A 27,890-nucleotide genomic window follows, 5' to 3' on the forward strand; every position below is an offset into this window, starting at 1 on the left:
CTGGAAAGCTATTGCCAGCTTGGTTTGCGTGCAGAGAGTTTGTGTAACACCACTTTGCTCCAGTCCGTCCTATTAGCTGCCCTAGATCTAGTCAATGTGACCTTGGGAGTGGAAGTGGCCAGGATGGGATTCAGAGACATGGGGTGGGAGCTGGGCCGTGACAAGAGACTGTGTGGAAACAAAAGGACCTGATTGGGCCTGGGACGTTCCTCCACTGGTACAAAACCCCACAGAGAAGTCTAATCATGGTCTGACATGAAAATAATTAGAGCAGAACTACATGACACAGAGCTGCTGCTACAAATGGCATTCCTCAGCCAAGTCCCCCCCCCCCCAAAGGCATAGATTCTGCTTAAACTGTGTTCCGATACCTGGTCCTGTGTTTACCTACTAACATTGCACACCTTTGTTGCCACTGTTTGGTGCAGGAAAGTGACCTGCTTGGTGATGTAGAGGTACGTTATTTTTGTGGGGGGGGGGCTGACACTGGGTTGTCATTTATGGCGGTAGTTTCATGTTTACAAATCAAGATCAGCAGGTGAAATAATATCTTGTTCCAGATTTTGCATTTACAAAGCTCCACAAGTGTTCTGACATTCTAAGTCCCAACTTGACATTTGTGTCAATATCTCGGGCTAATGCCATGCTGCTTACCCATACAGTTGCAGTTCTGTCAGTGTTGATATCACACTCTGTTGTTCCATTTGTGTCTGACCAAGGATCAACATGAAACAGGTCACCTCCCTTGCTTTGTGCGCTGTAGACATAATGAAATAAATATCTGATTTTCTGTGGTGCCAGGCGTTATTGCCATGTTTCGTCAGATTCAGGGCATCATAGCATCTGGCACTGCATTTTTTAAAAACTGGTGCTTCCTTGGTGGCACCTTAATAGCCTGGAATTGAAAAATTGGATGCAACCTGTCTTCTAGGGCGCACTCTTGTTCACAGATTTTATGCCATTTAGATTTCATCGCCCCGTGTCCAACCTTCTCACTTTTCTGTAACATCTTTGTAATGGGAATTGGGGTTGCTCGTGCGTAAAGGATGCTGAAGCTCTAGGCAACTTTGCCTGGCTAAACCTTTCCCTGGCTGGACAGCCCTTTCTCCGTGGCTGTGTCAGTCACTGGCAGAATCCGTCAGTGGGTGTTTCCTGAACTTCTTCCAACATAAAAACTCCTTGACGCCCAGTCTCCGCCTAGCCTCCTTGCGCGGAAGTTTTCTGCGCAGAGTAGGCGTAGCCAGTGGAGGTCCTGGACTCTCCCCGCTGGTCTCTGTGGAAGAGTCTTGGAGCCCTCTCTCCGAAGTCCTTCCCTGATCCCCTTCCTCCCCGGTGTCACGCTGATTACCTTCCCCAAAGGGAGTGTTCTCTCTCCCTCTACTGGTCCCTTCTCCTGCATGGTCGGGGAGCCTTACCTCCACTCTTGGCTCCAATGGCAGTTCCCTGACAATCTTCTTTGTAAAAACTTTTCTGGTTTCCCTATAATGCTTTCACTCAGGTTGGCCCTGTCTGTATTGAAGCTGGTACTTTTAACTTGTCTGGAAAATACATTGATAATGTACAACAGGAAAAGTTGGGGTTTGATCTTGTTTAAAAACTAACCAGTGTCTACTTAGTGATCTGATTCCTATGTCAAATTGAATCATTGTTAAACTCTAGTTAACTTTAATTGAAATGGGTAGTGTTCCAGTGCACACTGACGAAGTAGTGGACACTCCACTCCTCCCCAATCCTGTGACTTCTAGGAAACAAGCAGGTTTACTGCTTGTGGTTTATCTGGAGAGAGACAAGGCACAAACTTAGGTTTTCATGACACAACAAACCCAAACCATGGTTTGTTTTGCAGCAGAACTGCGGGAGGAGTGTAGCCCACATAATTTCATCTGCGTGCACTAGCATGCTACTCATTCATATGAAGCCATAATTATTCTAATGTGGCATGTGAACCAAGCTGGCTTCTCATTACTACTAATATAGTTCATTCGGGAGAGCTATATAATCTCAGGGTCGTAGGTTCAAGCCTCACATTGGGCAAACGATTCCTGTATTGCAGAGAGTTGGACTAGATGACCCTCGTGGTGCCATCCAACTCTGTGATCCTGTTCTATGATTCATTTATTCTATAAGGCAGCCTCTCTGACCTTTTACGCATTACTTGTTTTTAAAACCAGACCCAACTGGATTGGCTAAATTAGCCCAGGGCTATACATGCGACTTGCTGATCAGAAGGTCGGCGGTTCGAATCCCCGTGACGGAGTGAGCTCCCATTATTCGGTCCCTGCTCCTGCCAACCTAGCATTTTGAAAGCACGCCAGTGCAAGTAGATAAATAGGTACCACTCCGGCGGGAAGGTAAATGGCGTTTCCATGCGCTGCTCTGGTTCGCCAGAAGCAGCTTAGTCATGCTGGCCACATGACCTGGAAGCTGTCTGCTGACAAACGCCGGCTCCCTCGGCCTAAAAAGCAAAATGAGCGCGCAACCCCAGAATCGGTCACGACTGGACCTAATGGTCAGGGGTCCCTTTACCCTTTACCTTTATACATGTGATAACATACAGTAACAAAAAGGCAGGCTGACGCAAGGTAACAGAAATCTAATGATTGGATTGAAAGTTCTAAATAATACCTGAATTATTTATCTAGCAGATAGTGGTAAACGGACAAGAAACCTGAGGGCCCATTTGTAGACATCTCCTTTTAGTTCTCATCTCTGTCTCCTTTTCCCCTTCCAGATCAACAACAAACCCTGTGGAAAAGTTGGTGTACCTCAACAAGTATCTCGAGACGCAGAAGTAGTTCGTGAACTGGTTGTTCAAAGTAAGCTGGGGACCGAATATCTCCAAGGACGCACCATTAAAAAGTTCATATTGTCTCCTAGAACTGCGCTTGTCAACTTCCTTATCCAGGAATAGCTGGTAGCCGCATTTTCTTAAAACTGCCTGTTTATCACTTTCGATTAAAGTGGGGAAAAAGAAACTCGACCATATTCTCCAACCAAGATGCTGCAGAGGGCAGAAAAATTAAAGCGCTGAGTGATAAAGAAGCAAAAGCTAACTTGTATATAATCAATGAACATGAGCACTTCTGCAAATATTTCTTTGGAAATCATGTACAAAAGCTGGCTTTCGTTTTTATCACTGTTGCTACATACAAGTGAAAGTGTTGCTGTGAGTATCTGGTGCAGGGATAAGCTGTAATGCAGTAAAATGCATCCTTCTTATTCTTGTTTCCCTGTGCAGAAATATTTTGGGAGGGGGTGTTCTTTTAATAATAATAATACTGAAATATATTTTCAGTGTATTGTTACTGAAAGTAATGTACACTGTTGTAATCCATCATCCCTTTCACTGATCCTAGTGATAACCATTCAGCTTGGTTAATCAGTCTCAGCATTCATAATAAAATGTGTTTTCTACTTTATTGTTTATTCGAGTACATCTTTGCTATATTTTCCACCAATTCCCACAGAGTTCACCAGCACAAAACAAGCTAATGAAAATTAATTCTAGCAAAAAACACACACAACTCCTCTGTTTAAATTATTGTCTCCATGTTTCAAAGCTGCATGCTGGTAATAGATCACGTCCAAGTATTGCAGTCTTGCCAAGGGACATCCATACATGCCAGTTTTGGTCTTTTGCTCAGTTCTGATTCTAAAACGAGGTGCCTTTCAGATATGGAGAGTCTATGATGTACTTCCATAGCATGTATAGCTGTTCTCTTGAACCAGTTCAGCCACTTGGTTAGTACAGTAAGTCGGTTGTTCTAGACACCGGAAATTTCTGTAACAAAAAGGAACAGGTTTCCTGGCTTCACTTCTTTGCCATTTCAGTTCACAGAGCTTAGTGTGCAATCTTATTGGCAAACCACGAGTCACAAGTCAGCTCTCTGTCTTGACAATTTGGAAATCAGCCCAATAATGTATGGCCAATATTTCTAAGCCTTTAATCCATGGAACTCTAAAGGGCAACTACTACAAGTAGATATTGTTTCGGGGGGTGGGGGCTAATTAGAGCTATCAAAACCAGATTCTTACAGTGGCTGAATTTAAACAGCTGTCTACCTTGAACAGCATTTCAGAAGCTCCAGGAAACACAGACTAGTGTGTAGCTCAACATTGCCTGGCTGCTGCTGTGTCCCGAACTTCAATATATTTACCGACCTGAGCAGGTGTAAATAACCTTTTTGCATTTTGTATTATTGTTAGGAGTTAGCTCAGCCTTCAAAATCTCTGGTCCAATTCCATCTTGAGCATGGCTCTCAAAGAATTATCTTTGGTTTATTGACGTTTTCCTTTTAATGAAGATTGGCTTACCGTATTTTTCGCTCCATAAGACGCACTTTTTTCCTCCTAAAAAGTAAGGGGAAATGTGTGTGCGTCTTATGGAGAGAATGCAGGCTGCGCAGCTATCCCAAAAGCCAGCAGAGCAAGAGGGAGAGCTGCGCACGCCTCTTGTTGTGCTGGCTTCCCAGCGAAGCAGGAGGAGGGACGGAAAGGAGCCCTTACAGAGCCCTTCCGTCCCTCCTCCTGCTTCGCTGGGAAGCCAGCAGACCAAGAGGTGCCGCGCAGCTCTCCCTCTTGCTCTGCTCTTGCGCCTCCTCAGCGAAGTGGGAGGAGGAAAGGAAGGGGCTCCGTAAGGGCTCCCTTCCTTTCCTCCTCCCGCTTCGCTGAAGAGTGTCCCTTCGTCTCACCTGCCTCCTTCGATCCCCCCTGCAGGGACAACCCTGCTAGGCGGCCAACAGACCCAGCTTCCCCAAACGGGCGGATGGACCGGGGCTCCTTAGCCTGATTCTCCCTCCTCCTTCCTCTTCTTCTTCTTTTATCCCAGCTGCCTCGGGCTTCTCTTGAGCCTTCCTGAGAGCCTGGCCACTCCCTAAGCCGGTGCCTGGCTCTATTCCTCGTTTGCCCCTTGACATGCTGGAAGCAGCAGCGGCAGCCCCTGGCAAGGCTCTGGAGCGCTCGAATGCATAGCGCAAGGAGGAGAGGGGCCTCAGATTCAGAATATATTTTTTCTTGTTTTCCTCTAAAAACTGGGTGCATCTTATGATTGGGTGTGCCATAGAGCGAAAAAATATAGTAATCCTGTCAACTTGGGCATTCAAAAATCTGATCCAAAAGTCTCTGGTGTCAAAGCTGAGTCAATATTGAAAAGGTGACCATAAGCACAGGTTGTGCCTGTTAAGCAATGTATACCTTGTTTCATCTAGTGTGGCCATCCATATATTCTATGTCAGAGGACATGTTCAGCCTTTCTGCCTGGCTTAAAGATAAGGAACCATAAGAACGAAAGTCAGGAGAGACCAGTTTCCAGCTGGACAACAGAATGAGCCAGCTGCAGTCTTCCTCGCTTTTGGTGAGCTCTGTTTACAGTTTCATTATTCTAAATCTACAGTGGTGCCTCGCAAGACGAAAAGAATCCGTTCTGTGATTCTCTTCGTCTAGCGGTTTTTTCGTCTTGCGAAGCAAGCCCATTGAAGGATTAGCGCTATTAGCGGCTTTTAGCTGCTTTTAGCGGCTTATCTGCTGATCGGATCAGCTGATAAGCGGCTTAGCGGCTTAGAAAAAGGGGGGGAGGGAAAAAAAACCAGCAGGAACTCGCAAGACATTGTCGTCTTGCGAAGCAAGCCCATAGGAGATTCGTTTTGCGAAGCACCTCCAAAACGGAAAACTCTTTCATCTAGCGAGTTTTCCGTCTTGCGAGGCATTCGTCTTGCAGGGCACCACTGTATATCCATACCAGTCAGCATATGCAGATGTTATGCAAATCTCCCCTTTTAACCTTCTTTTTTGACGATGCATGATTTGCCACCCTAATTTTAGCTAGAATTTAAATAATGTGTTTTTTCACTGTATGCATTTGCATACAGAAACTCCATTAGCTATCAAGCGTAATTGTTATAAAATAATAAGCCAATCTTAACCTTTTGACTCCTATACACTCTAGAACGGTGGTGATTTAATAAAATATCTTCACTGTTCGGGTGGGGAAGAAAAAGGGATCTTAAGCTGTCAGCCATCCAAGTGTTGAATCAAGTGTGCAGTCAGAATTGTAGAGAGAGAAATGAAGCAAGGCTCTGTTTAGAAGTAAATTAGAGGATCATTTTAAAGTGTTTTATATCCCCCATTGCAAAGGCTCATTGCAGGTTACAGTATAAAAACAATAGAAATAAATATTAAAAAATGCAGTATGAATAAAGTGCCAGAATTCCTGAAAGTTAATTATAAACCCCATTCCTTTTTCCCTTGATACATGTTGGGGGTTATATTATTGGAGATGGGGAAAGGACTTGCTCTTTGTGCTATGGAAAGAATGGAGAAAGAATCGTCAACAACATTGGTTGATATTGACTGCTATATATGTGACGACTTTTTCACCCTGCAGATTTGTTACTGGTCCTTAGAATGAGAATTGAATTTCGATCTGGCCTAAAAAGATAATTCCGATGCTTCAGAAGCCATAAATTCTTAATAATGCTAGCTAAAATAACAATACAGTGGTGCCCCGCAAGACGAATGCCTCGCAAGACGGAAAACTCGCTAGACGAAAGAGTTTTCCGTTTTGGAGGTGCTTCGCAAAACGAATTTCCTATGGGCTTGCTTCGCAAGACGACAATGTCTTGCGAGTTCCTGCTGGTTTTTTTCCCTTTCCCCCCCTTTTTCTAAGCCGCTAAGCCACTTATCAGCTGATCCGATCAGCAGATAAGCCGCTAATAGCGCTAATCCGCTAATCCTTCAATGGGCTTGCTTCGCAAGACGAAAAAACTGCTAGACGAAGAGAATCACAGAACGGATTCTTTTCGTCTTGCGAGGCACCACTGTATCACATTGTTACAATAACTCCCTCTCCCCTGAGCTTATCCATGTGCACAGTTGTTTAGGCCTCTATTCACACAACCAGTTTTCCCCCATCAGAAAATACTTCCCCTTGTGCGTAACCTAATATTTTGTTCACCATTCCAGGGGAGGGGAGGGGAACACTAGACCAGTGTTTCCCAACCACTGTTCCGCGGCACACTAGTGTGCCGCGAGATGTTGCCTGGTGTGCCGCGAGATGTTGCCTGGAGGGAGGCGGGCGAGTCGGGCGGCGAGAGGCGGGGCGGCGGCGGCGAGGAGAGGCCACCCAGCGCGGGGCTCTTGCCGTCTGCCTGCCTGGCTGCCTGCGAGCTCGGCGGGCAGCGCCTCCGCCCGCAGCGCCCGCCTCGCGGCTCTCATTCCCTGCCCCTGCCAAAGCTCACCCAGCCAAGCCGCGCTCTCCTTCCTGCCTCGCTTTGCTGCCTCCCCCCCCCACCCCCAAAGCTTGGAGGTTCCCCGGCAAGGGGGAGGAAAAAAAATTGAAACTTACACTTTCGTGCGTCCGTCCCGGCGTGACGCTGCGCGCTGACGTCACGGGACTGTAATGGTGGTGTGCCTCGAGATTTTTTTCATCAAACAAGTGTGCCTTTGCCCAAAAAAGGTTGGGAAACACTGCACTAGACAACATGCTTTGCTTTCTCTGTCCTCGACTTGGAGTGAAAACAACAACACACAAGCTATTTGAAAAGTTAATTTCTTTTTAGTAACCGTAGCAAATAGCCTTGTAAAAACGAATTCCCTTGGGAAACTTCCTCCTCTGCCATTTCTCCACAAAAGGAGAAATGTTGGAAATGGTTGTTGGGGCCAAATAAGAGTTTGCTTTCCACTGTAGGACGTTTCCCTAAACCCAGTCCTTTTTTTCTTTTTGCAAAACCTTTTTCAGTAATCGAAATAAACTTGAAAGGGGTGTCAGTTAGCACTTTGGCAGTGCTTTGCTGAAAGTTCCAGAATTTCTCTCATGCTGTATTGTTCTGGGGCTTGGACTTGCCTCGTAAGCAGCACGCTTGATTAGAGAGGGATGAAAGTTCACAAATTTTGCCTTGATGCATTTCTGTTGTTTGCAGCACGGACAAGGAAGAGGGGTTGGGGGGAGGGGCTCAACATCCTGGACTTCATGCTCCAAATTCATGGAAGATAAACCAAGCTCTCCGGAAAGAGGAATTATCATTGGCCAGTTCAACATTACGCCAACATTCCTAGACCAACCCAGGGTCCATATAGATAGAAGCCTCCTAGTATACCTGGCTACTCAAAGAGTTTCACACAAGCATCTGATTGGCCACTGTGAGAACAGGATGCTAGACTAGACGGGCCACTGGCCTGATCCAGTAGGCCAGTGGTTCTCAACCTGTGGGTCCCCAGATTTTGCTGGACTACAACTCCCATACAGCTCTGGCCTTGCTAGCTAGGAGTGATGGGAGTTGTAGTTCAACAACATCTGGGGACCCACAGCTTGAGAAAGGCTGTAGTAGGCTGTTCTTATGTTCTTGGAGGATGCAGGCAGAAGCAAGGGTGCCCAAAAAGGAGCAAAAGCTGGCTTGGTAATGACTGGGTGTACTCCTCGCTTCTCGAGCAGCTACCACCAGTATCCTAAAGAGAGGGCCATGTGTGAAAAGACAATAATGCGATACGTACAAGGTAAGCTGGTCAAATGTAATGGTTAGTGGAATGATTGGAGAGACAGGCAATCACCATTTCCGCCTACACAGCAACAGCCAACATACTTGATGGCCTTACTAGGGTGTGAACACATCTGATACGATTTTGGTAAATAATGCTCTGAATAATCAGGAAAAGTGCTACAGAATACTACGGCTGCAATTTTAAGTGCACTTTCTGGGACATAAGTGAGTACAGTCGTACAGTGGTGCCTCACAAGACGAAAATAATCTGTTCTGCGAGTCTCTTCGTGTAGCGGTTTTTTCGTCTTGCGAAGCAACCCTCTTAGCGGATTAGCACTATTAGCGGTTTAGTGGATTAGCGGCTATTAAAGGCTTAGCGGCTTAAAGGCTATTAGCGGCTTAGAAAAAGGGGGGAAGCGGAAAAAAATCGGAACACTCGCAAGACGTTTTCGTCTTGCAAAGCAAGCCCATAGGGAAATTCGTCTTGCGAAGCAGCTCAAAAACGGAAAACCCTTTCGTCTAGCGGGTTTTCCGTCTTGCGAGGCATTCGTCTTGCGGGGCACCACTGTACCTTGGTTTTCAAACAGCTTAGTTCTCTAACATTTTGGCTTCCAAATGCAGCAAACCCAGAAGTGACTGTTCCGGTTTGCAAACTATTTTTGGAAGCCAAACATCCAACGGGGCTTCTGATTGGCTGCAGGAGCTTCCTGCAGCCAATCAGAAGCCGCACTTTGGCTTCCAAACATTTTTGAAGTCAAACGGCCTTCTGGAACGGATTCTGTTCGACTTCCAAGGTACGACTACTGCATTCAGTTTTAAATTAAGGAGATCACAGAAGCCCAGAGTTGTAGAGTTGGAAGGAATTGCAAAGATAATCCAGTCCAAACTCCTGCATTGCAAGAATCTTTCACCCAACATGGGACTCAAACCCACAAGCCTGAGATTAAGAGTCTCATGCTCCATCCCTTGAAGGGCTGCTGTTAAACCTGATTTGCCCATTTATTCACTCTTCCAAGATGGGGTGGGAAAATCTGTCAGATCTCAAAATATAAAGTAATTTTTAAAACTGATTTTATTTTTTTAAAAATCCAGAAACTTCAGTGTCTACTTCCTACTATAGTAGCTTAAGAAATAAAAATAAATTTGTTCAACTTTTTTTTTTAAAGCCCCAACGACTAGTATTAGCGATAATGTACCAGGTGAGTGACAAAGACATGTTAGCTTGTGGTTAAGGAAAGACAAGTGGCCGTCAATAGAAATTATATTTTACAAGTGGGTCCTGCAACAAATTTCTGCAATGTGGAGTGTTCAGGATTTCAGCCACTCCTGAAATCAGTCTATCCCTTGTCCTCCTTTCAGTATTCTATGGCCATTTGAGCATGTTCAGTTATCACTTGAGCTGTTGCTAAAGTTCCCACTGATTTTTAAAAAAAACAGTTTTAGGGATTCTCCCGAGCCTATTGCCCTTGGTCCATGGGTGATACCATTCTGACCACGTAAGCAACAACACCCAAATCTTGAACATCAGAAGTAGAGGGAACAACACAGCCAAAAATGTTACAGTGGCCTGAAAGGGCATCACTGGTCTTCAGCAAAGGGTTCAAAACTTTCTACAAAAATAAGTAGCAGAATCTACCAGGAAATTTTGTCCATGCTCCATTTAAATAACTAATTTTCTGGGGGATTGTGCTTTTTGTGTGTGGAGACCTATGGGAGTTGTGTGAAAATATCAAGGAAAACGTTAGCTCTAAAAATATCCTTTGTGTGGGAGGCGTGGTATCAACAACTGATCAGCAAAAATCTTCCCAAGCCCCCAATGTACTGTATTAACAATGTCTCTCAAGTCCATGCCGACTATGTAAAGTTGAATTAACAACAGGATGACAATGTTGCCTGACAGTCCTTTCAGCCAAGGACTGTTGCAACACAGAAATCATGGCAGTATGTTATTTACAAAATGTAGATAGCGCGGAATGGAATTGGCACGATTTTCCAAAACAACGTAATTCTGGGAAATGTTTAGCTTAATTCTCCACTCCCTCAGATCTATTCTAATAATTGGCATTTCCCTGAATGCCACAGATGTCAAGTTCAGCAAGCACAAACTGGGATTGGTGGAGGAAAAGAATCTGCCCTAATGAAGTGATAGGGCTGTTAAGTGAGAGCCCAATTGATCCAGCTGCTATTGTTGGTGGAAAGTTGGAACGAGCCCATGGAGAAGCAGAAAGATGATACAGGGCAAGTCTCAAAAGCTGAAGCAGCTTGTTGCTTAGCGTTCAATACACGGTTTCCCTGCTAGGAATGCTACCATCCACAGTTTATACAACTGGGTAAACAGTGAGAGTGATGATGGATTGCATGCCTAAGGTCCCAGTTTTTCAGCTAAATAAGACTGCACAACCGCTGCTGGTCCTTGTTACCCATGTGGACCACTCAAAGATCATTTGGGCTGAAGTTCTCCACACCTCTTTGGTTGATAGGAATTAGATTCATGGAATTGTGGAGTTGAAATGGTCATCTTTTGCCCAACGTAGGGCTCAAACCCATGACTGTGATATCAAAAGTCTCATGGTGAGCTAGTGGTCAGACTGGCTGAATTCAAACCATTGGAATTTGCTTCTTTAGTTGCAATGAACAGCCTCAGAAATTGCAGCTCTGATAGGAAACAACAAGCAAGGTACCTGAGTTATTGAAAGCCCAACGTGTTTCAGAAATGGAGAAGTTCCTTCTCTGGGGGCAATCTAAAACCAATGCCACCACCACTTGTGAAAAACTTACAAGTACTCATTATAAAGAAGGTTCTAAAAATGAAATAAAGACCATTTATATATATATACAAAACCAAACAATTTATCAGTGTCCCTCCTTTTTAAACAGTGTTTCTTACAGCATCCATGTTAAATCTCTAAATACAAAAGCTACACATGGAAAATGGGAGAAACTTTACTAATGTCACTGTTAACATAAGAAGCAGCATACTGAAACAGACAAAAACTAAAAACACTCAAAGCTCTGTTAGTAGTAGCTGGCTAAACTTATCTTTTTGCTGAAGAGCTTTCAGGCTGATTGCCTTCCTCAAACCATTTCCATTTTTTTCTTTTTCTTGTGCTTTATGTCCAAAGCAGACTGTAAAGGGAAGACTTGTAACTCACTGGTAGAGCACATTACTTTAGCTGCAGGTTCAATCTCTGGTATCTCCAATAAAAGGCTGAGGTGGTGGAGATGTTTGACTTCTACCAAAGTCCATGAAGAGCTGCAGGCATTCAGAAAAGGCATTATTTGGTTAGATTAACTTCTAGCCTGACTTGATACAAGGAAATTTCCTATGCTTTAATAGACTGTAATCTTGTGGTCATGAAGCTCAACATCAAAAAAATTAAGATCATGGCCACTGGTCCCATCACCTCCTGGCAAATAGAAGGGGAAGAAATGGAGGCAGTGAGAGATTTTACTTTCTTGGGCTCCATGATCACTGCAGATGGTGACAGCAGTCACGAAATTAAAAGACGCCTGCTTCTTGGGAGGAAAGCAATGACAAACCTAGACAGCATCTTAAAAAGCAGAGACATCACCTTGCCGACAAAAGTCCATATAGTTAAAGTTTTCCCAGTAGTGATGTATGGAAGTGAGAGCTGGACCATAAAGAAGGCTGATCACTGAAGAATGGATGCTTTTGAATTATGGTGCTGGAGGAGACTCTTGAGAGTCCCATGGACTGCAAGAAGATCAAACCTATCCATTCTTAAGGAAATCAGCCCTGAGTGCTCACTGGAAGGACAGATCCTGAAGCTGAGGCTTCAATACTTTGGCCATCTCATGAGAAGAGAAGACTCCCTGGAAAAGACCCTGATGTTGGGAATTGGTTGGACAGTGTTCTTGAAGCTACCAGCATGAGTTTGACCAAACTGCGGGAGGCAGTGGAAGACAGGAGTGCCTGGCGTTCTCTGGTCCATGGGGTCATGAAGAGTCGGACGTGGCGGCAGCGGGAGGCCCCATTAGCTAAAGTGGTGCTTCAGGTTAAGAACAGTTTCAGGTTAAGTACAGACCTCCGGAACGAATTAAGTACTTATCTCGAGGTACCACTGTACCACCTTTTCCTCCAAGGAGCTTGAGGTGGTATACATGGTTCTAACCCTCCCCATTTTCATACCCTTCAACATTTCTCCAATGAAAACAGGGACATCCTTTTCCATAACAACAACAACATCAACAACAACAACAACAACAACAATACCCTGTCCATATGACTGGGTTGCCCCAGCCACTCTGGGCAGCTTCCAGCATATATAAAAACATAGTAAAACATGCCTTCAGATGTCTTCTAAAGGTTGTGTAGCTATGTATCTCCTTGGCTCAGGGGTCGCATAACTCCACACCCTCCAACATTTATTCAATGAATGTAGGGACATCCTACCATAACCACCAACATTGTTTTGATGAAAATAGGAACATCCTAAGCAAAAGCAGGACATTCCGGGATTAAATCAGAACCCGGACAGCTTCTATAAATCTGTATCAGTCCCTGGGAAATAGGGACACTTGGAAGGTCTGCATTTTATCCTCTCAATAACCCTTTGAGGTTAGGTTAGGCTGAGTGATGGTGATTGGCTCAAGATGCGCTTCATGTCTGAGCTGGGGTCTGAATCCTTGCCTCCCAAGGTCATAATCCAATACTCTAATCATTACACAACACTGGCTCTTTTATTTTGCACTTCGGGTGTGATTAAACCCTGGAGAAAACTAGCAGATTATAATGGATAACGTCTAAATATAGCCCTTTTATGTGGAATAGGCAAAATCACAGTTCTTTTTTCTTTAAAGAACATTGTTGGGGGCATTGTCATTGAGAACATTTTGCAATGAACCTTACCCTTCCAAGAAGCAAAAAAATGTAATTTTCCTCATCTACAATTAAGAATTGAGGCATTAAAAAAGCCTTGTTCCAAGGTAGACTTTTTATGTGGCTCATATGAAAATAATCCTCAATATGATGATTCCAAATTAAACAGCAGTTGTTTGGATAAGTGCTTAGAGTTTAATTTATTCCTATGAATGTTTGAGACTTCTCTGGTTCTACCTCATTTGAACTCCAAATTGCAATCTGCCTGCACAGATTGACAGAGCTGCAGCTGCAAATGAGTTTACTTTGCAATCAGAGGAGTGTGGCAGAGAATCCTTTTATGCCCAAATAAACAGGTGAAAATTGGTCTAGAAATTGCTCAAGGAGTAATCCACCCAGTGACTGGAGCCATGGGAACAAGGCCTTAAAGCTGTTTAACGAGTGAGAGAATTGGCACAGTTTCTATAGTAATCTGGTCAGTGTCTAAGGTGGCCACTTAATGCACTGGAGAAAGAGAGAGATACGGATGGGGGGGAGAGAGAATGTATCATAAAAAAGAGGATAGATATTTGCATAACATCCACATGTGCTGCTTTATATGCATAGCTTTCAATTTAGAAATAATTGCTATTGTAGATACTCAAGCAGTGGATAAACCACACCACAGACCCTTTTCCAAGGACAATCCCGGATTTACAGAAGCCATCCTGGTTTCTACCGTAATTTGATCCCAGAATGTCCCACTTTTCCTTAGGGGGTCCCTATTTTTATTGGTGAAATGTTGGAAGGTATGGAAGGGTATTTTTTGAAGGTGACCCAGAAACTACAATTAATCCAGAATGTGGCGGCTAGACTGGTGACTGAGAGTGGCCAAGACCACATAACACCGGTCCTGAAAGACCTACATTGACTCCTAGTACGTTTCTGAGCACAATTCAAAGTGTTGGTACTAACCTTTAAAGCCCTAAAAGGCCTTGGCCAGGTATACCTGAAGGTGCGCCTCCGCCCCCATTGTTCACTGAGATCTAGCGCTGAGGGCCTTTTGGCAGTTTCCTCCCTGTGAGTTGTGGGGTGACAGGGAACCAAGCAGGGGGCCTTCTTGGTAGTGGTGCCCGCCCTGTGGAACGCCCTCCCATCAGATATCAAGGAAATAAACAACTACCTGACTTTTAGAAGACATCTGAAGCATAGCTGTCTGTCAACTTTTCCCTTTTCTTGCGAGGAATCCTATTTGGAATAAGGGAATTTCCCTTAAGAAAGGGAAAAGTTGACTGCTATGATCTGAAGGCAGCTGTGTTTAGGGGAGCTTTTAATGTCTGATGTTTCATCACTTTTTATTATTATTATCATTAATTCTGTTAGGAGCCGCCCAGAGTGGCTGGCGAAACCCAGCCAGATGGGCGGGGTATAAATAATGAAGAAGTTGTTGCTGTTGCTGTTGTTGTTGTTGATGTTTTATTATGTTTTTATATAGGTTGGGAGCGCATTATTGTCATGAATTGGCAGGCCGATGGGAAGGAAGAAGAGGAGGAAGAGGATCCCAGTGAGGGGTGTAGCTGGGACTGGGACAGGGGACAGGGAAGGAAGTATTCACTGGTTGATGGAGAATGGCGAGGGGATGGGGGTCAGTTCACAAGAACCAGAGCAGCAGGACCCATCACCAGAGCCAGAGGAACCCCTGTCTCCACAAACACAGTGGGCTCTGAGGCATAGGGAGCAGCGAGAGGGGCAGTCCAGGAGGCTGAGGCAGCTGTTGTAAACAAAAATTGCCCTTTTCCCTTATGGGGTATCCTAGAGCCCATATAGAGTCCTTACATAGGTTCCCTATTGTTAGGAGAAATAACAGAGGCTAACCAGAGAATAGTGAGAAGCAAAGCAGCTAGTAAGCTTGATGTTTATTGATCTGTTGCAACAGGGTGCTCCCCTCACCCACAGGAGAGAGGAGGAAGCCAGAACAATGGCACGCAAGGCCTTATAAAGACTTTTGAAATTGCCACCCTGTAGATCACGACCACCCCCAGAAACATCATACATACATCACAAAAGGGGTGTAACCTAAGACCACCCCTCATATACATCATACCTACATCACAGAAAAGGCGGTCTTAAAACAGAAATTTGAATGTTGTTTTTCTCCTGTCGTTGTTTATCTCCTGTCTGGCAGGTTACTTGATTGGATTGCCTGGGGAGCCTGGCCAGTCTTTTGTAATGATAAATACTTAGTTCCTGGGCCATGTCACAGGCTCACACCCTATTCATATCTTAAATGTGCCCTTAAGACAGGATTTGTGAGGAAAGAGACAATGGGGAGGTTTCCCACTTTGACCTTGCAGAGAAAACATTTGCTCAGTTTGGGAATCAAAAATGGTTCCAGGTCGGTCTTCCTGTGCTGATTTATGTATGTGCTTGGTTGGTACACTTATGAACATTACCATATATCTAAGACTTCAAAATTCTTATCACACAGCCAAGCCCAGCTTCCTAGCTGACCAGGTGAGGCTCGCTAGATCTGGGAGGTGTGTGATTCCTCTGCTGGATTAAGTTTGGGACAGGTGAGGGTGACAGGCCTCATCAAGCCCAGATGCTGCAATCAGCAAGCAAGGTGTAAAAGGGAAGCAGAGCTGAGGTGCTGTGTCTGCTCTAACACCCATGTTGGTGTTAGACCTCAGCTTGGATCAGTGCCGGATTAAACCCTGTGGAGGCCCCTAAGCGGTCAGAATCTCAGCCCCACCCCATTGAACTAAGAAAGCTTGTTTGTAATTTGCTTTCCAGGTCAAATCAATGTTATTTTGATCTTTTGTTGCAGGACTCCTAAAAGGCGTGGGGCCTGTAGGCTGCTGCCTAGTTGGTAATCTGGCACTGGCTTGACTGCTCCAGGATTTTTGCAGGACTGTGCTTCAGTTTGTACTTTGGACATGTGGGTTGACCCTGGACTGGGAACTTGCCACCAGGTAGGCCAGGAGTTCAGTATTATTATTATGATTGAATAAGACATCCCTATTTCCATTGGAGAAATGTTGGAGGGTGTGTTGCCATAGTAAGGAAGACTTTGCCCACGTGACCTAGGTTCCAGCACTGTCTCCTGTCCAGGAGCTAAACCACTGGTGTTGGCTGGCCATGTTCCCTAAATTCACAATCAAATCTATTAATTTAGCTATGGCTTTAGCTGTGTTCAAGGCCGGGGTGCGGGGGACACAACCATTTAGAGTGGCAGCGTGCATTTTGGAAGTATTTTTTTTTATTCCCATTCCAGGCACTTAGCAATGGCAACAGAGTGGCTGGGGAAACCCAGCCAGATGGGCAGGGTATAAGTAATAAATTATTATTATTATTATTACTGGATCTGTGTCACATAAGGGGTTAAACTTGGGCCCCATCTGCACTATGCTTCTAATGTAGTATCATACCACTTTAAACAGCCATGGCTTCCCCAAAAGGATCCTGGGAACGGTAGTTGAAGGATGCTAAGAGGTCTTAGAAGACCCCTATTCCCCTCAGAGACCTATGCAATTTCCAGAGTGGTTTAACAACCAATCCCTCTTACCAGAGAACTCTGGGAATTGTAGCTCTGTGAGGGGAATAGGGGCCTCCTAACAACTTCACAGCACCCGTAACAAACTACAGTTCACAGGGATTCTTTGGGAGGGGGAAAGCCATGGTTTTGAAAAGAGAAATTGAGGGTCCCTGGGACAGGTTTCTCCACACATTCCTGTAGATTTTTGGGCAGGTCAGATACTCTCCTCCGCAGCCTTGATAAGCAGCAATAAATGGCAAAGAGCCCAGTGGCTTTAATTGGGTCTCACGTCTCGTTTTGCAAACCATCCCTTTGATTTTTATTCCATTCTTTTAAAAAAGCCACCATCAATATACAGTGGTTCTCAAACGCCTTGGTTCTCAAACATTTCGGCTCCCCAATGCCCAAAACCCAGAAATAGGTGTTCCGGTTTTCGAACGTTTTTCAGAAGCCGAACGTCTGATGCGGCTGTCGGCTATTGTTTACGGGGCGCCGGAATTACGGATTGCGTTCAAGAACCATGGTACAAAAAAGAAGAAGAAAAAAGAACCAAGGTACCACTGTATGTTTATTTGTAGGCCGCTCATAACATGTCATATGAACAGCAACAAATATAACAATTCCACCCCAACACACAAATTAAGAACAATTACGCATGTCAATAAATACAGAATATACATCCATGCAACATAACAGAAAGCATCATAAATAAGCTAACAAAATCCTTCCTCATCTCCTGACTTGTCTCCTTAACAAACAGAAGTTAAGCATTTAAAGTTTATCCCATGCTATGGAAAACGCTTTCACCAGAGATTTGACAGGCACCCTCACTCTTGGCTTTCAGGCGTCTCTTGAGTCCTTCATGGCTGTTTACCATCTTTTTGAGAAGCCAGGCATTTTATGAGTACTCCTTTTTCCCCCAATGGTTTTTCATGTTTTATTGTCTGCGTATAGCTGTGCAACACCCTGAAGTTTTACGAGATGGCAGTATATAAATGCTTTTTATAGATAAATAAATCCTTTACCCACAGCATAAACGATGCAACCCCACACTACATGCCAGGGTGAAGTTTTGGGGTTGTTTGGGTGGAGTTTGCAAGTCGATCCCATGCATTTACGTTGAGAGCTCTGGTATGCCAAGGTACAATTTCACTTTGTCTCAATGGCAACTGGAGCTATGAAGACAGAGCAATCACTTGGCCTTCAGGAAACCAGATAAATTCTTCAAATTCCTCTCTGGGAAAAGGGTCACATTTGTTCATACAAGGTTGGAATGAAAATATTGCCCATTCCACCCACCCACTAAATCCTTCTTTAGGCTATTTTGGGATTTCCCCCCATTTTTTTCTTCTTCTACAGTGTAGATTTGCACTGTACATGAACGGATATATTATTTGCACTAATCAGAAGAGGATTTAAGTTTCAGCAAGTCACCACGGCAATCAGGGGGGAAATGTTTGAGTGAGACAAACAGGAGGAGGACCAGAAATAGCAGGGAGGTAATAGGACGCCGGTGGCGCTGTGGTCTAAACCACAGAGCCTAGGGCTTGCCGATCAGAAGGTCGGTGGTTCGAATCCCCGTGATGGGTTAAGCTCCAGTTGCTCGGTCCCTGCTCCTGCCAACCTAGCAGTTCGAAAGCACGCAGGGCAAGTAGATAAATAGCTACCGCTCCAGCAGGAAGGTAAATGGCATTTCTGTGCGCTGCTCTGGTTCACCAGAAGCGGCTTCGTCATGCTGGCCACATGACCTGGAAGCTGTACTCCGGCTCCCTCAGCCAGTAAAGGGAGATGAGCGCCGCAAGCCCAAAGTCGTCCGCGACTGGACCTAACGGTCAGGGGTCCCTTTACCTTTAATAGGGCTTCTGATTGTTGCGTCTTGAGGTGGGAAGTGGGATTGTATACTTTATACTTCTTTAAACAAAATTTTTTTTGCATCCCTCATTTTGTAGTGGGGATATGAGCAATCTCCCAAGCAGTGGTCCCAATTCTTTGTTTGAATGAAGCCTAAGAGTGGTCTACTTCCCATCTTTAAACCATGGGTAGGCAAACTAAGGCTCGGGGGCCGGATCTGGCCCAACTGCCTTCTGTATCTTGCCCGCGGACGGTCCAGGAATCGTCACGTGGATCGGCATGGGGATTCTGATTGTTCGGGCTGCGCCATTTCCCTCCCCTCACACACACCGCAGTGGTGGCGCCTCCTCCCTCCCTCCCTCCTTCTGGCTTCTCCCCGCCCTGCCTAGAGGAGGAAGGGGGCTGGGCTTTCTTGAGCTGTGGTTGGCTGAACGCCATTTTAAGCAGCCCCTGTCCAGAGCCAGCCCTTTCTTGCCACTCATTGTCCCTCTGCTACCACTGCCGCTGCCAGCCCCTGCCACTCGCAAGGCACAGGTACGCAGCCACTGGGGCTCGTCCAGTGCTGTGGAGAAGGGAGGGGAGAGTCGTGGGGGGGATTTTTTTTCCAAAATACAGTCCGCCCCCCCCCAAGGTCTGAGGGACAGTAGACCGGCCCCCTGCAGAAAAGGTTTGCTGACCCCTGCTTTAAAAAATAAAGGTACCCCTGACAATTAGGTCCAGTCGCGGACGACTCTGAGGTTGCGGCACTCATCTCGCTCTATAGGCTTTGATGTGCTTTCGAACTGTTAGGTTGGCAGGAGCAGGGACCGAGCAACGGGAGCTTAACCCATCGCGGGGATTCAAACCACTGACCTTCTGATCGGCAAGCCCTAGGCTCTGTGGTTTAGACCACAGCGCCGCCTGCATCCCTGACCCCTTTTTTAAACCATAGCTAAAAACAGGTGATGGCTTAATGTGAATGTGCAGCGTACTAGTACACACTGCTGAAAAGTTCCCACTCCACTCCTCCTGCTGAATTGCTGCCAGGAACAAGCAAAAGTCTGGCTTGCCTTAATGTTGGAACCTGGTTTCATGGTTCTTTTCTATATGGTGTTTTGCATTGATACCTCTTCATGGCAGGGATCTATCCTCCTATACAGTCGTACCTTGGATCCCGAACACTTTGCGAGTTGAACGTTTTGGCTCCCAAACACCGCAAACCTGTGAGTGAGTGTTCCAGTTTGCAAACGTTCTTTGGAACCCAAACGTCCAGTGGGACTTCCGTGGCTTCCAATTGGCTGCAGGAGCTTCCTGCAGCCAATTGGTAGCTGTGCCTTGGTTTCCGAACATTTTGGAAGTCGAATGGACTTCTGGAACGGATTCCGTTCGATTTCCGAGGTACCACTGTACTTTGGAAACTATTGTGCACACAATGATAATGCGTTATTCTAGCATTCAACCTGATCAGTCCCCAATATGCACCTTTAATCCAAGCCTGCAAAATTTCATTTGCTTGTAAGACATTTTGGGTTGCCCTGGGCAAGAAAAAGCAACCAACAGTTTTAATAATTTCAAAATAAGAGACAATACATTTTAATTGTGCAAACCTAAATATCCGGTAAGTGCTTGAATCCCTCTTGATATCCTAAAAGACAGAAGACTGGCAAAACTCTAAAACAGACTTCTAGGTCAAATGTGAAGCGATGGAGTGTTTTCTGTATTGTCTGTGCACGTATTGTTTTACCCATTGCTGATCTAATCCTTTGTGAACAGGAAGGAAACGTATTTTACATTGTTAACAAAGGCCAGGGGGGGCAGCAAGAGACAGAAAATAAGATGGCTGTTTCCTCCACACAAGTGATGCAACTTTGCAAAGGTTACTCATTCAAGCTCTGTCTGCATGATATGTCAGATGGAGAGAAGGTGGAAGGGGGAGATGTGCAAAGTGGAGAATGATTCAAAGCAAACAAAAATAGAGGAAATGATTCTACAAGAAGCCAAGGGTTGTTTTTTTTTGTGGGCGTGGGTGGCGGTTATTTTTTGCTTTTTTGTTTCGAGGTGGGGCAAATTGTGTAACGTGACCCTTCCAGCAAGCCAAGGCAGTTTGCAATCCAATTAATGCTAGGCATGACCTAACTAAAAAGAAACATTTAAAGAGGTCTGCTAATTTCAATGGGGCAGGCATACAACCTGGTCCTATGTACGCTTACACAGAAGATGTCCCATCTTGTTCAATGGGGGACACATTCACAATTATATCTTTAAAAGCATGACACTTTTCTTTTAAAGGAATAATAGCCGTGGGGACCTGATCCAGCACCGATCTCACTCAGGTTTCCCACTGACAACTCTGGCTGCAAATGTGCAGGAATGAACAGCAATGGGGGGATGGGGAGATATTCAACAGGGAACCTATCCAGAACAGGGGGCATGCTGGATTGGGGTCCCACAGTTACATTTCCTTGAAAATAAACATAGCAGCATTAAGCACCCTATTTAAAAAGCAGGATTCATGCAATGTTTAATTTGACCCTTAATGAAAAGCAGAACTTCCCTGTTGATCTAAATGGAATTTAAAAGGGCTTACCTAAAGTCCTCCTCTAAGCATTTATATGTTACGTGCAGAGACATGTAGCAAAAGTCGAGCGGAGATGCTTTAGATGGGAGAAACTTGAGGAAGGGAAGGGTTAAAGATCACTCGAGATCAGCCTTTCCTGAGGCTGCTTTTGCTTTGGCTGGAATGTGCCAAAAATCCTGATTCAAACCTTCAATTTTAACCAGGTGAATATCGGTCTGTACATGCAACACCGGCCAGCACCTAAAGGAAGCGTGAAGCTTCAGGCTTGTTTTCCTTGATCAACAGCTTGTCATGCTTTGACAACCTGCTTCTGAATGGGAGCAGAGTATCATTTTGAGATACAGCAAGGACGAGCATTAACAGTTCAAAGTTGACAAAGTTAAGCATTCCAAAGAGCCCAAGCTCTTTGCAAGGTGCTACGCAGCTTGCAGCTTTCGTTTTGCCCGTTGGGTTGCTGTATCCATGGTGCCTTAGCCTTAGCAGAAAGCACTTCCCCTCAGCCTCAGGAGAGGGTGATCTGGAGAGACAAAGTCTGGGGACCTGGTTTTCCCTAATCCCTCTCTCCAACCACTGCTCTTTGTCCTCTATCTAGGGAGTCCCCGCAGCCTTTCAGGTGAGACGAAGGGTCTATGTGGTTATGGGAGAAACTGGGTGCAATAAAGGCAAAGCCACCATTGGATATGACCCATCACAGAATAATAACAATAATTTATTATTTATACCCCACCCATCTGGCTGGGTTTCCCCAGCCACTCTGGGAGGCTCTCAACAGATAATAATAATAACAACAACAACAACAACAACAACAACAACAACAACAACAATAATAAACTTCCCTAAACAGGGCTGCCTTCAGGTGTCTACTAAAAGTCACATAGTTGTTGAATGCATTGTAGAGTTGGAAGGGACCCTAAGGGTTATCTAGTCCAGCCCCCTGCAATGCAGAAATCTCAGCTAAAGCATCCATGACAGATGGCCACCCAACCTCTGCTTAAAAACCTTCTGAGTGAGACCATTCCACTGTCAAACAGCTCTTATTGTCAGAAAGTTCTTCTTGAAGTTTAGTCGGTATCTCCTTTCTTGCAACTTGAAGCCATTGGTTCGAGTCCTACCCTCCAGAGCAGGAGAAAACAAGCTTGTTCCCTCTTTCATGTGACAACCTTGAGATATTTGATGATAGCTATCATATCTCCTCTCAGTCTCCTCTTTTCTAGGCTAAACATACCCAGCTCCTTCAACCGTTCCTCATAAGGCTTAGTCTTTTGCTTTCTGCTTTCAGCAACCACTCCCTTATAAATAGACCATAGCAAAACAAGCAAAACCAAAATTAAATATCAAAGTAAAAATATTGTAATACACACTTGCGTGGCACATGCTTAGTGTATCTATAGGACAGACCAGACAAGACACTGGATTACAATTGGAGGCCCTGTTGATTTAAAAGTAATTTAGAAAAAATAGTCATGAGGGAGAGGATTAGGAGAGAAGGGTTTTTATCCTTTCCACACATGGCATTTTGCTGTTATAAATTGGGTTGCTTGTCCACACTTCCGCTTGTTCTGTGTTCCACACGTCTGCATAGTTCCAAGCTGCTTTCTGCTTGTTCTGCACTTTCTAGGCATAGGTTCATGCAGTTTTAGGACACGGGTGGTGCTGTGGTCTAAACCACTGAGCCTCTTTGGCTAGCCGATCTGAAAGTCAGCGGTTTGAATCCCCGCATTCTGTCCCAGTTCTTGCCAACCTAGCAGCTCGAAAGCATACCAGTGCAAGTAGATAAATAGGTACTGCTATGGCGAGAAGGTAAACAGCATTTCCATGCTCTCTGGTTTCCGTCACGGTGTCCTGTTGTGCCAGTAGCGGGTTAGTCCTGCTGGCCACATGACCCGGAAAGCTGTCTGTGGACAAATGCCGGCTCCCTTGGCCTGAAAGCGAGATGAGCACCGCAACCCCATAGTCACCTTTGACTGGACTTAACCATCCAGCGGTCCTTTACCTTTTTACCTTTACCATGCAGTTTTGCCTATGGCCCACCATTTCCCCCAGAAAACCTGATATTTAGCGCCAAAATTGAGTGAACATCAAACTGGAGAAAACCCAGTTATTGTTTGCTCCGGTTCAGCGGTAAACAGCAAGTTTTCCCAAGGGAAAGTGGCAGGAGGAAGTCTGGATGAGCCCTAAGTTTTACTCAAACCCACCTGGATCAACAGACATTCGGCCTGCTGATTTTGATAAGTCTACTCTGAGTAAAACTTAGTTGGATGCGACCCACCGCTTCCCATCGCCTGCTGCTATTTGCCTTGTTTGAGCCAGCACCTGTGTCGTGTACCTCTGTATGTTACGAAATTGAGCAGGTACCTATTTGTGGGGCGGCAGCAGCAATTCACCTCAGGAAAACGGCACTGGGAGCATAAGGGTTAGCCCCTCTCCCCTTGAGCTATGGTCCCAGCCCCCAGCCCCCCAGTCCTTCCTGCTGTTTTATAAAAGGAAGCTCAAGAGACAGGATCTCCGTTTTCATCTAATTTGCCTTTCTGTGTGCCCTGATGGTGGCTATTTTTAAACCATGACATGCCCCTGTTCTCCTCAGAAATGTAAAGATCCTCTGTTCGGGTTTTGTGGCAGGGAAGAAAGAAAAGTGTTTCCTGAGCGTTGTGGGGGTGGAGGAGAAGGCATTCCGCTTATGGAAGAAGCTTGCTTTCCCTTCCTTATTCTTAGTTGTTTCGGAGTAAGAAGAGAAAAAAAAAGAATGTGTAATTACTCTACTGCTTGCTTAGTTTTTTTATGTGCATCTTTGAAGAAATCGCTCAGTCTGTGGCATTAGTCTTGCTGCTTTTGTGGAAGAACCAGTTTCTCAATAGAAGCCTTTTATTGCCAAATGCAAATCGCTAAGCCACTCTTGTATTTGAGTGCCTGGCAATATAATCTCTCTGCCCAATGAAGTAAACACACACAACAGGAAGTCTGTTGGTGGGTCAGCAGCTTCCTGCTGCCCCTGAAGATTTTCCAATAATTTGTGTGGTATGGGGCCTTTGGGGCCACCATGAGCCACACCCGAAACCTGTAGAAGTCCTGATAATTTTTATTTTTATTTATTTAAGTCATTTGTATGTCATGGGGGGGGGGCAAGGTCATGAAAGAAAGAAAGAAATACATCAACAAATTAAAATAACGAAGATGATGATTGAAATAATGGGCTTAACTGTGGCTGCAACATACATTCCATGTTTGTTCTGCCAATAAATAAGAAATTGCAATGGTTGCAGCATTGTGCACACTAGCAACATTCGTTAATACTATTACGGGTTTGTGGGTGCCAGGTTTCTAATGCCTATAATCCTAACAAGTGGATCGTCTAGCAGGGTGGACCATTAAGAGAACCAAGAAAAAGGGGGCGCTGTACCAGATGACAAATGGGTGGCACCCCTTCTCTCTCTTAGGTAGTTTGAGGGCAGAGTTTGCTGTTTTGTGAGCAAGAAGCTGGGGGGAGGACTCAGTCTAGAGCAGTGTTCAAAACTCTCGATGTTTTAGGTGCATTTTACGACAAGGAATTACACTGGTACCTCTGGTTAAGTACTTAATTCGTTCCGGGGGTCTGTTCTTAACCTGAAACTGTTCTTAACCTGAAGCACCACTTTAGCTAATGGGGCCTCCTGCTGCTGTTGCCGTGCTGCCGTAGCCCGATTTCTGTTCTTATCCTGAAGCATAGTTCTTAACCTGAAGCAGTATTTCTGAGTTAGCGGAGTGTGTAACCTGAAGCGTATGTAACCCGAGGTACCACTGTACATTAGCGTGAGCCGTTTCTGAGCTCTGGGCACCTAAGATTTCAGATTAAAACTGCAGAGTGGGAGGAAAAGAGGGCCTTTTTCTGCCTTCCCACGTCCAGCTGAAGACTGGAGAAGAGACCCACTTAAGAATATATGGGGGGTGGGGGGCAGGGGAAGGACTGGACCATGTGAAAAACGAACAAAATATTTTAGCTGCAGTTTATTCATTTTCAGCTTTGTTTTATTGTTATAAACAAAAGTGTGCCTAGACATTCCGTTGCTGCACCCATAACTTAGGTTTAAAGTGCCATTTAGTTCCTAGCTTTCATATCTCAGTTTCTAACACTGACCCAGAGGCAGGACTTGTGGCTGTGCGTGGGCTGGGAGTCAGGTATCGTATCAAGTAAACAGGAATTAGAGCCTGGGGCCGGAGATGCGGTAATGGGCACGCTGGAGGTAAAAGAGCAGGCTGGACAGGTGAAGGGCAAGGCAGGTGCAAGATAAATTCTTTGTTGCAATTTCTTGGAACAAATTGCTCAGACTTGAAGGGTAGGGGTGGCAAGGTGTTAGAAGAAATTGCATGCTTGAAGCTAAAAACAGTAAAGCAGGGAGGGATGTGTTGAGGTTTATAACAGCAGACATTTCTCCTATGTTCGCTGCACCACACTTTATTAAAACGCCAGGTCTTTTAATGTCAAAATCCATCAGAACTTATTAAAGATGATCAGCCCTTGCAAACTGCTCAATACCTGTGCATGCCTTTGGTACTTTCAGGTAAAACTTCACAAAGCATATATGAAGCTTTATGGCAACCTGATTCATCAACCCACCGAAATCCGGAATCTTTCTGCTTCTGACAGCTGCTAGTTCCTATTTATGCTCTCATGTTTGGCAAGGATAAACTAGGTTTGGAGCTACCTGGCCTTTCCTGTTGGATTGGATTGGAATCGTAGTGGGGTTGTCAGATGAGATGGGGTATCCCTTTCCTATCCTGTCTTCCCTAAGATCATGGGTAGCCAACGTGGTGATTTCCATATGTTGTTGGGACAGAACTCCCACCAACACCAGATAACAGAAACTGTAATCTACCAAAATCTAGAGGGCATCTACCCCTGCTTTGTCATGTTCCTCACAAGCCGGTTTTCTTCTGTCATATGCTATGCTGCTACATCTGTGCACAAAAGTGTTTTGTGTGTGTGTGATGGAAATTGTCCCAATAACTTTTCAGAGTTGCTTACAATTGTTGTATTTGTCTTTATCAGGAAAGGAAAGCCTGCATATATATTTGAGCAGGATCTTTTGTCTGGCGAGGTTTCGTTTTAGTTGTGCAGACATCAGCTTCATTTTTTCCACTGAGACAGATTCACAGAGGGCGCTAAACGTCCTCGTGGTTTTCAAGCACAGTCCTGCAGGCAGCTTTGTTCTCTTGACAAATTGGAGCAGGATTAAACCAGGTGGTTGCTGGGTTTTTTCTTCCTTCCCTCCATTATTTGCCATTAGCAATTCTGTGCATGGGAAATTCCTTTGTTCAAAGCCTCAGTCTGATTAATCAGGCAAGTTTCTTAATAAAATCAGTAATGTTTGATTTAAGGGCAGCAATTATTCTGTGAAACAAAATACTGCTGAGTAGTACATAACAGATGGGAAAAATAAACAAGCATGTTTGCACACTGAGCACACTCATAATTTGCTTATATATTGAAGGAGATACTTGCTTTATTTCTCAAAACACGGTTTTATCATCTGGACATGACAGGATCAATTCAGACATGCATATATACCACGTTTGTTTTGGATTACAGCTCTGGCTGCAACCCTAACTCAATTTACCTTGGAGTAAGCTCCACTGAATTCAATCGGACTTCTGAGTAGACATGGTTAGGTTGGAGCTGTTAATTTTTTATCCCTTCCTTTCCTTGGTTATCTGATGATTGGCATATGAGCTGACTCAGTTAGAAATCTGTTAAAGAGCGATTGCATTTCTGCAGAATTTGATAAAGGATGCATCAATCATAATGAACATGCACATGGAATCAGCCCATTGCAATATATGGCATTGTCAATGCAATATACTCTTAGTGTTGGTCCCAGCACTGGCCCAATACAGTGGTGCCTCGCAAGACGAAAAGAATCCGTTCCGCGAGTCTCTTCGTCTTGCGGTTTTTTCGTCTTGCGAAGCAAGCCCATTAGTGGCTTAGCGGATTAGCGCTATTAGCGGGTTAGCAGGGTTAGCGGATCAGCTGATAAGCAGCTTAGCGGCTTAGCGGATCAGCTGATAAGCGGCTTAGCGGATCAGCTGATAAGCGGTTTAGGATCAGCTGATAAGCGGCTTAGCTGCTTGGGAAAAAGGGGGGGGGAGGAAAAAACCCCCGCAGGAACTCGCAAGACGTTTTCGTCTTGCGAAGCAAGCCCATAGGGAAAATCGTCTTGCGAAGCAGCTCAAAAACTGAAAACCCTTTCGTCTAGCGGGTTTTCCGTCTTGCGAGGCATTTGTCTTGCGGGGCACCACTGTACATTTTGGCACCTGAGGCGAACCACAATATGGTGCCTTCCCCAGCAAAGAAGGGATGAGTGAAGATTTGCATCAGGAACAAGGCAGAGCAAGGATCAAGCCAACCTTACTGGATGGTTGAACTGAGAATCAAAGGGTGTCATGGGGGAAAGGAAGGGGCCCGCTCTGAATCGTGTTAGGTATTGATAACCCCCTCCTCCACAAATTTGTCTAATCCTGTTTTAAAGTCATCCAGGTTCGTGGCCATCCACAGTTTGACTACACTGCCTGAATAAGTACCGTACTTTCTTTTATCTATCCTGAATATTCCAACATTCAGTTTCATTGGATATCTATGAGTTCTAATGTCATGAGACAGAGAGAGAAACTGTTCTCTAGCCA

At 44.9% G+C, this 27,890-nt stretch overlaps 1 protein-coding gene across 2 annotated transcripts in view; it reads left to right on the forward strand.

Moving 5' to 3' along the window:
- LARS2 (leucyl-tRNA synthetase 2, mitochondrial) overlaps positions 1-3,419 on the forward strand; it is a 78,473-nt gene extending 75,054 nt beyond the window's left edge. For both annotated transcript variants that reach the window (XM_081164448.1, XM_081164449.1), the window contains exon 21: positions 2,732-3,419. In XM_081164448.1, coding sequence (XP_081020574.1) covers positions 2,732-2,911 — 180 coding nt within the window. In that variant the 3' untranslated portion in view covers positions 2,912-3,419. The remainder of the gene's footprint in view (positions 1-2,731) is intronic.
- Positions 3,420-27,890: the final 24,471 nt, after the last annotated feature.

Source organism: Podarcis bocagei (genome assembly GCF_964188305.1).
Source record: "Podarcis bocagei genome assembly, chromosome: 12".
Taxonomy (NCBI): domain Eukaryota; kingdom Metazoa; phylum Chordata; class Lepidosauria; order Squamata; family Lacertidae; genus Podarcis; species Podarcis bocagei.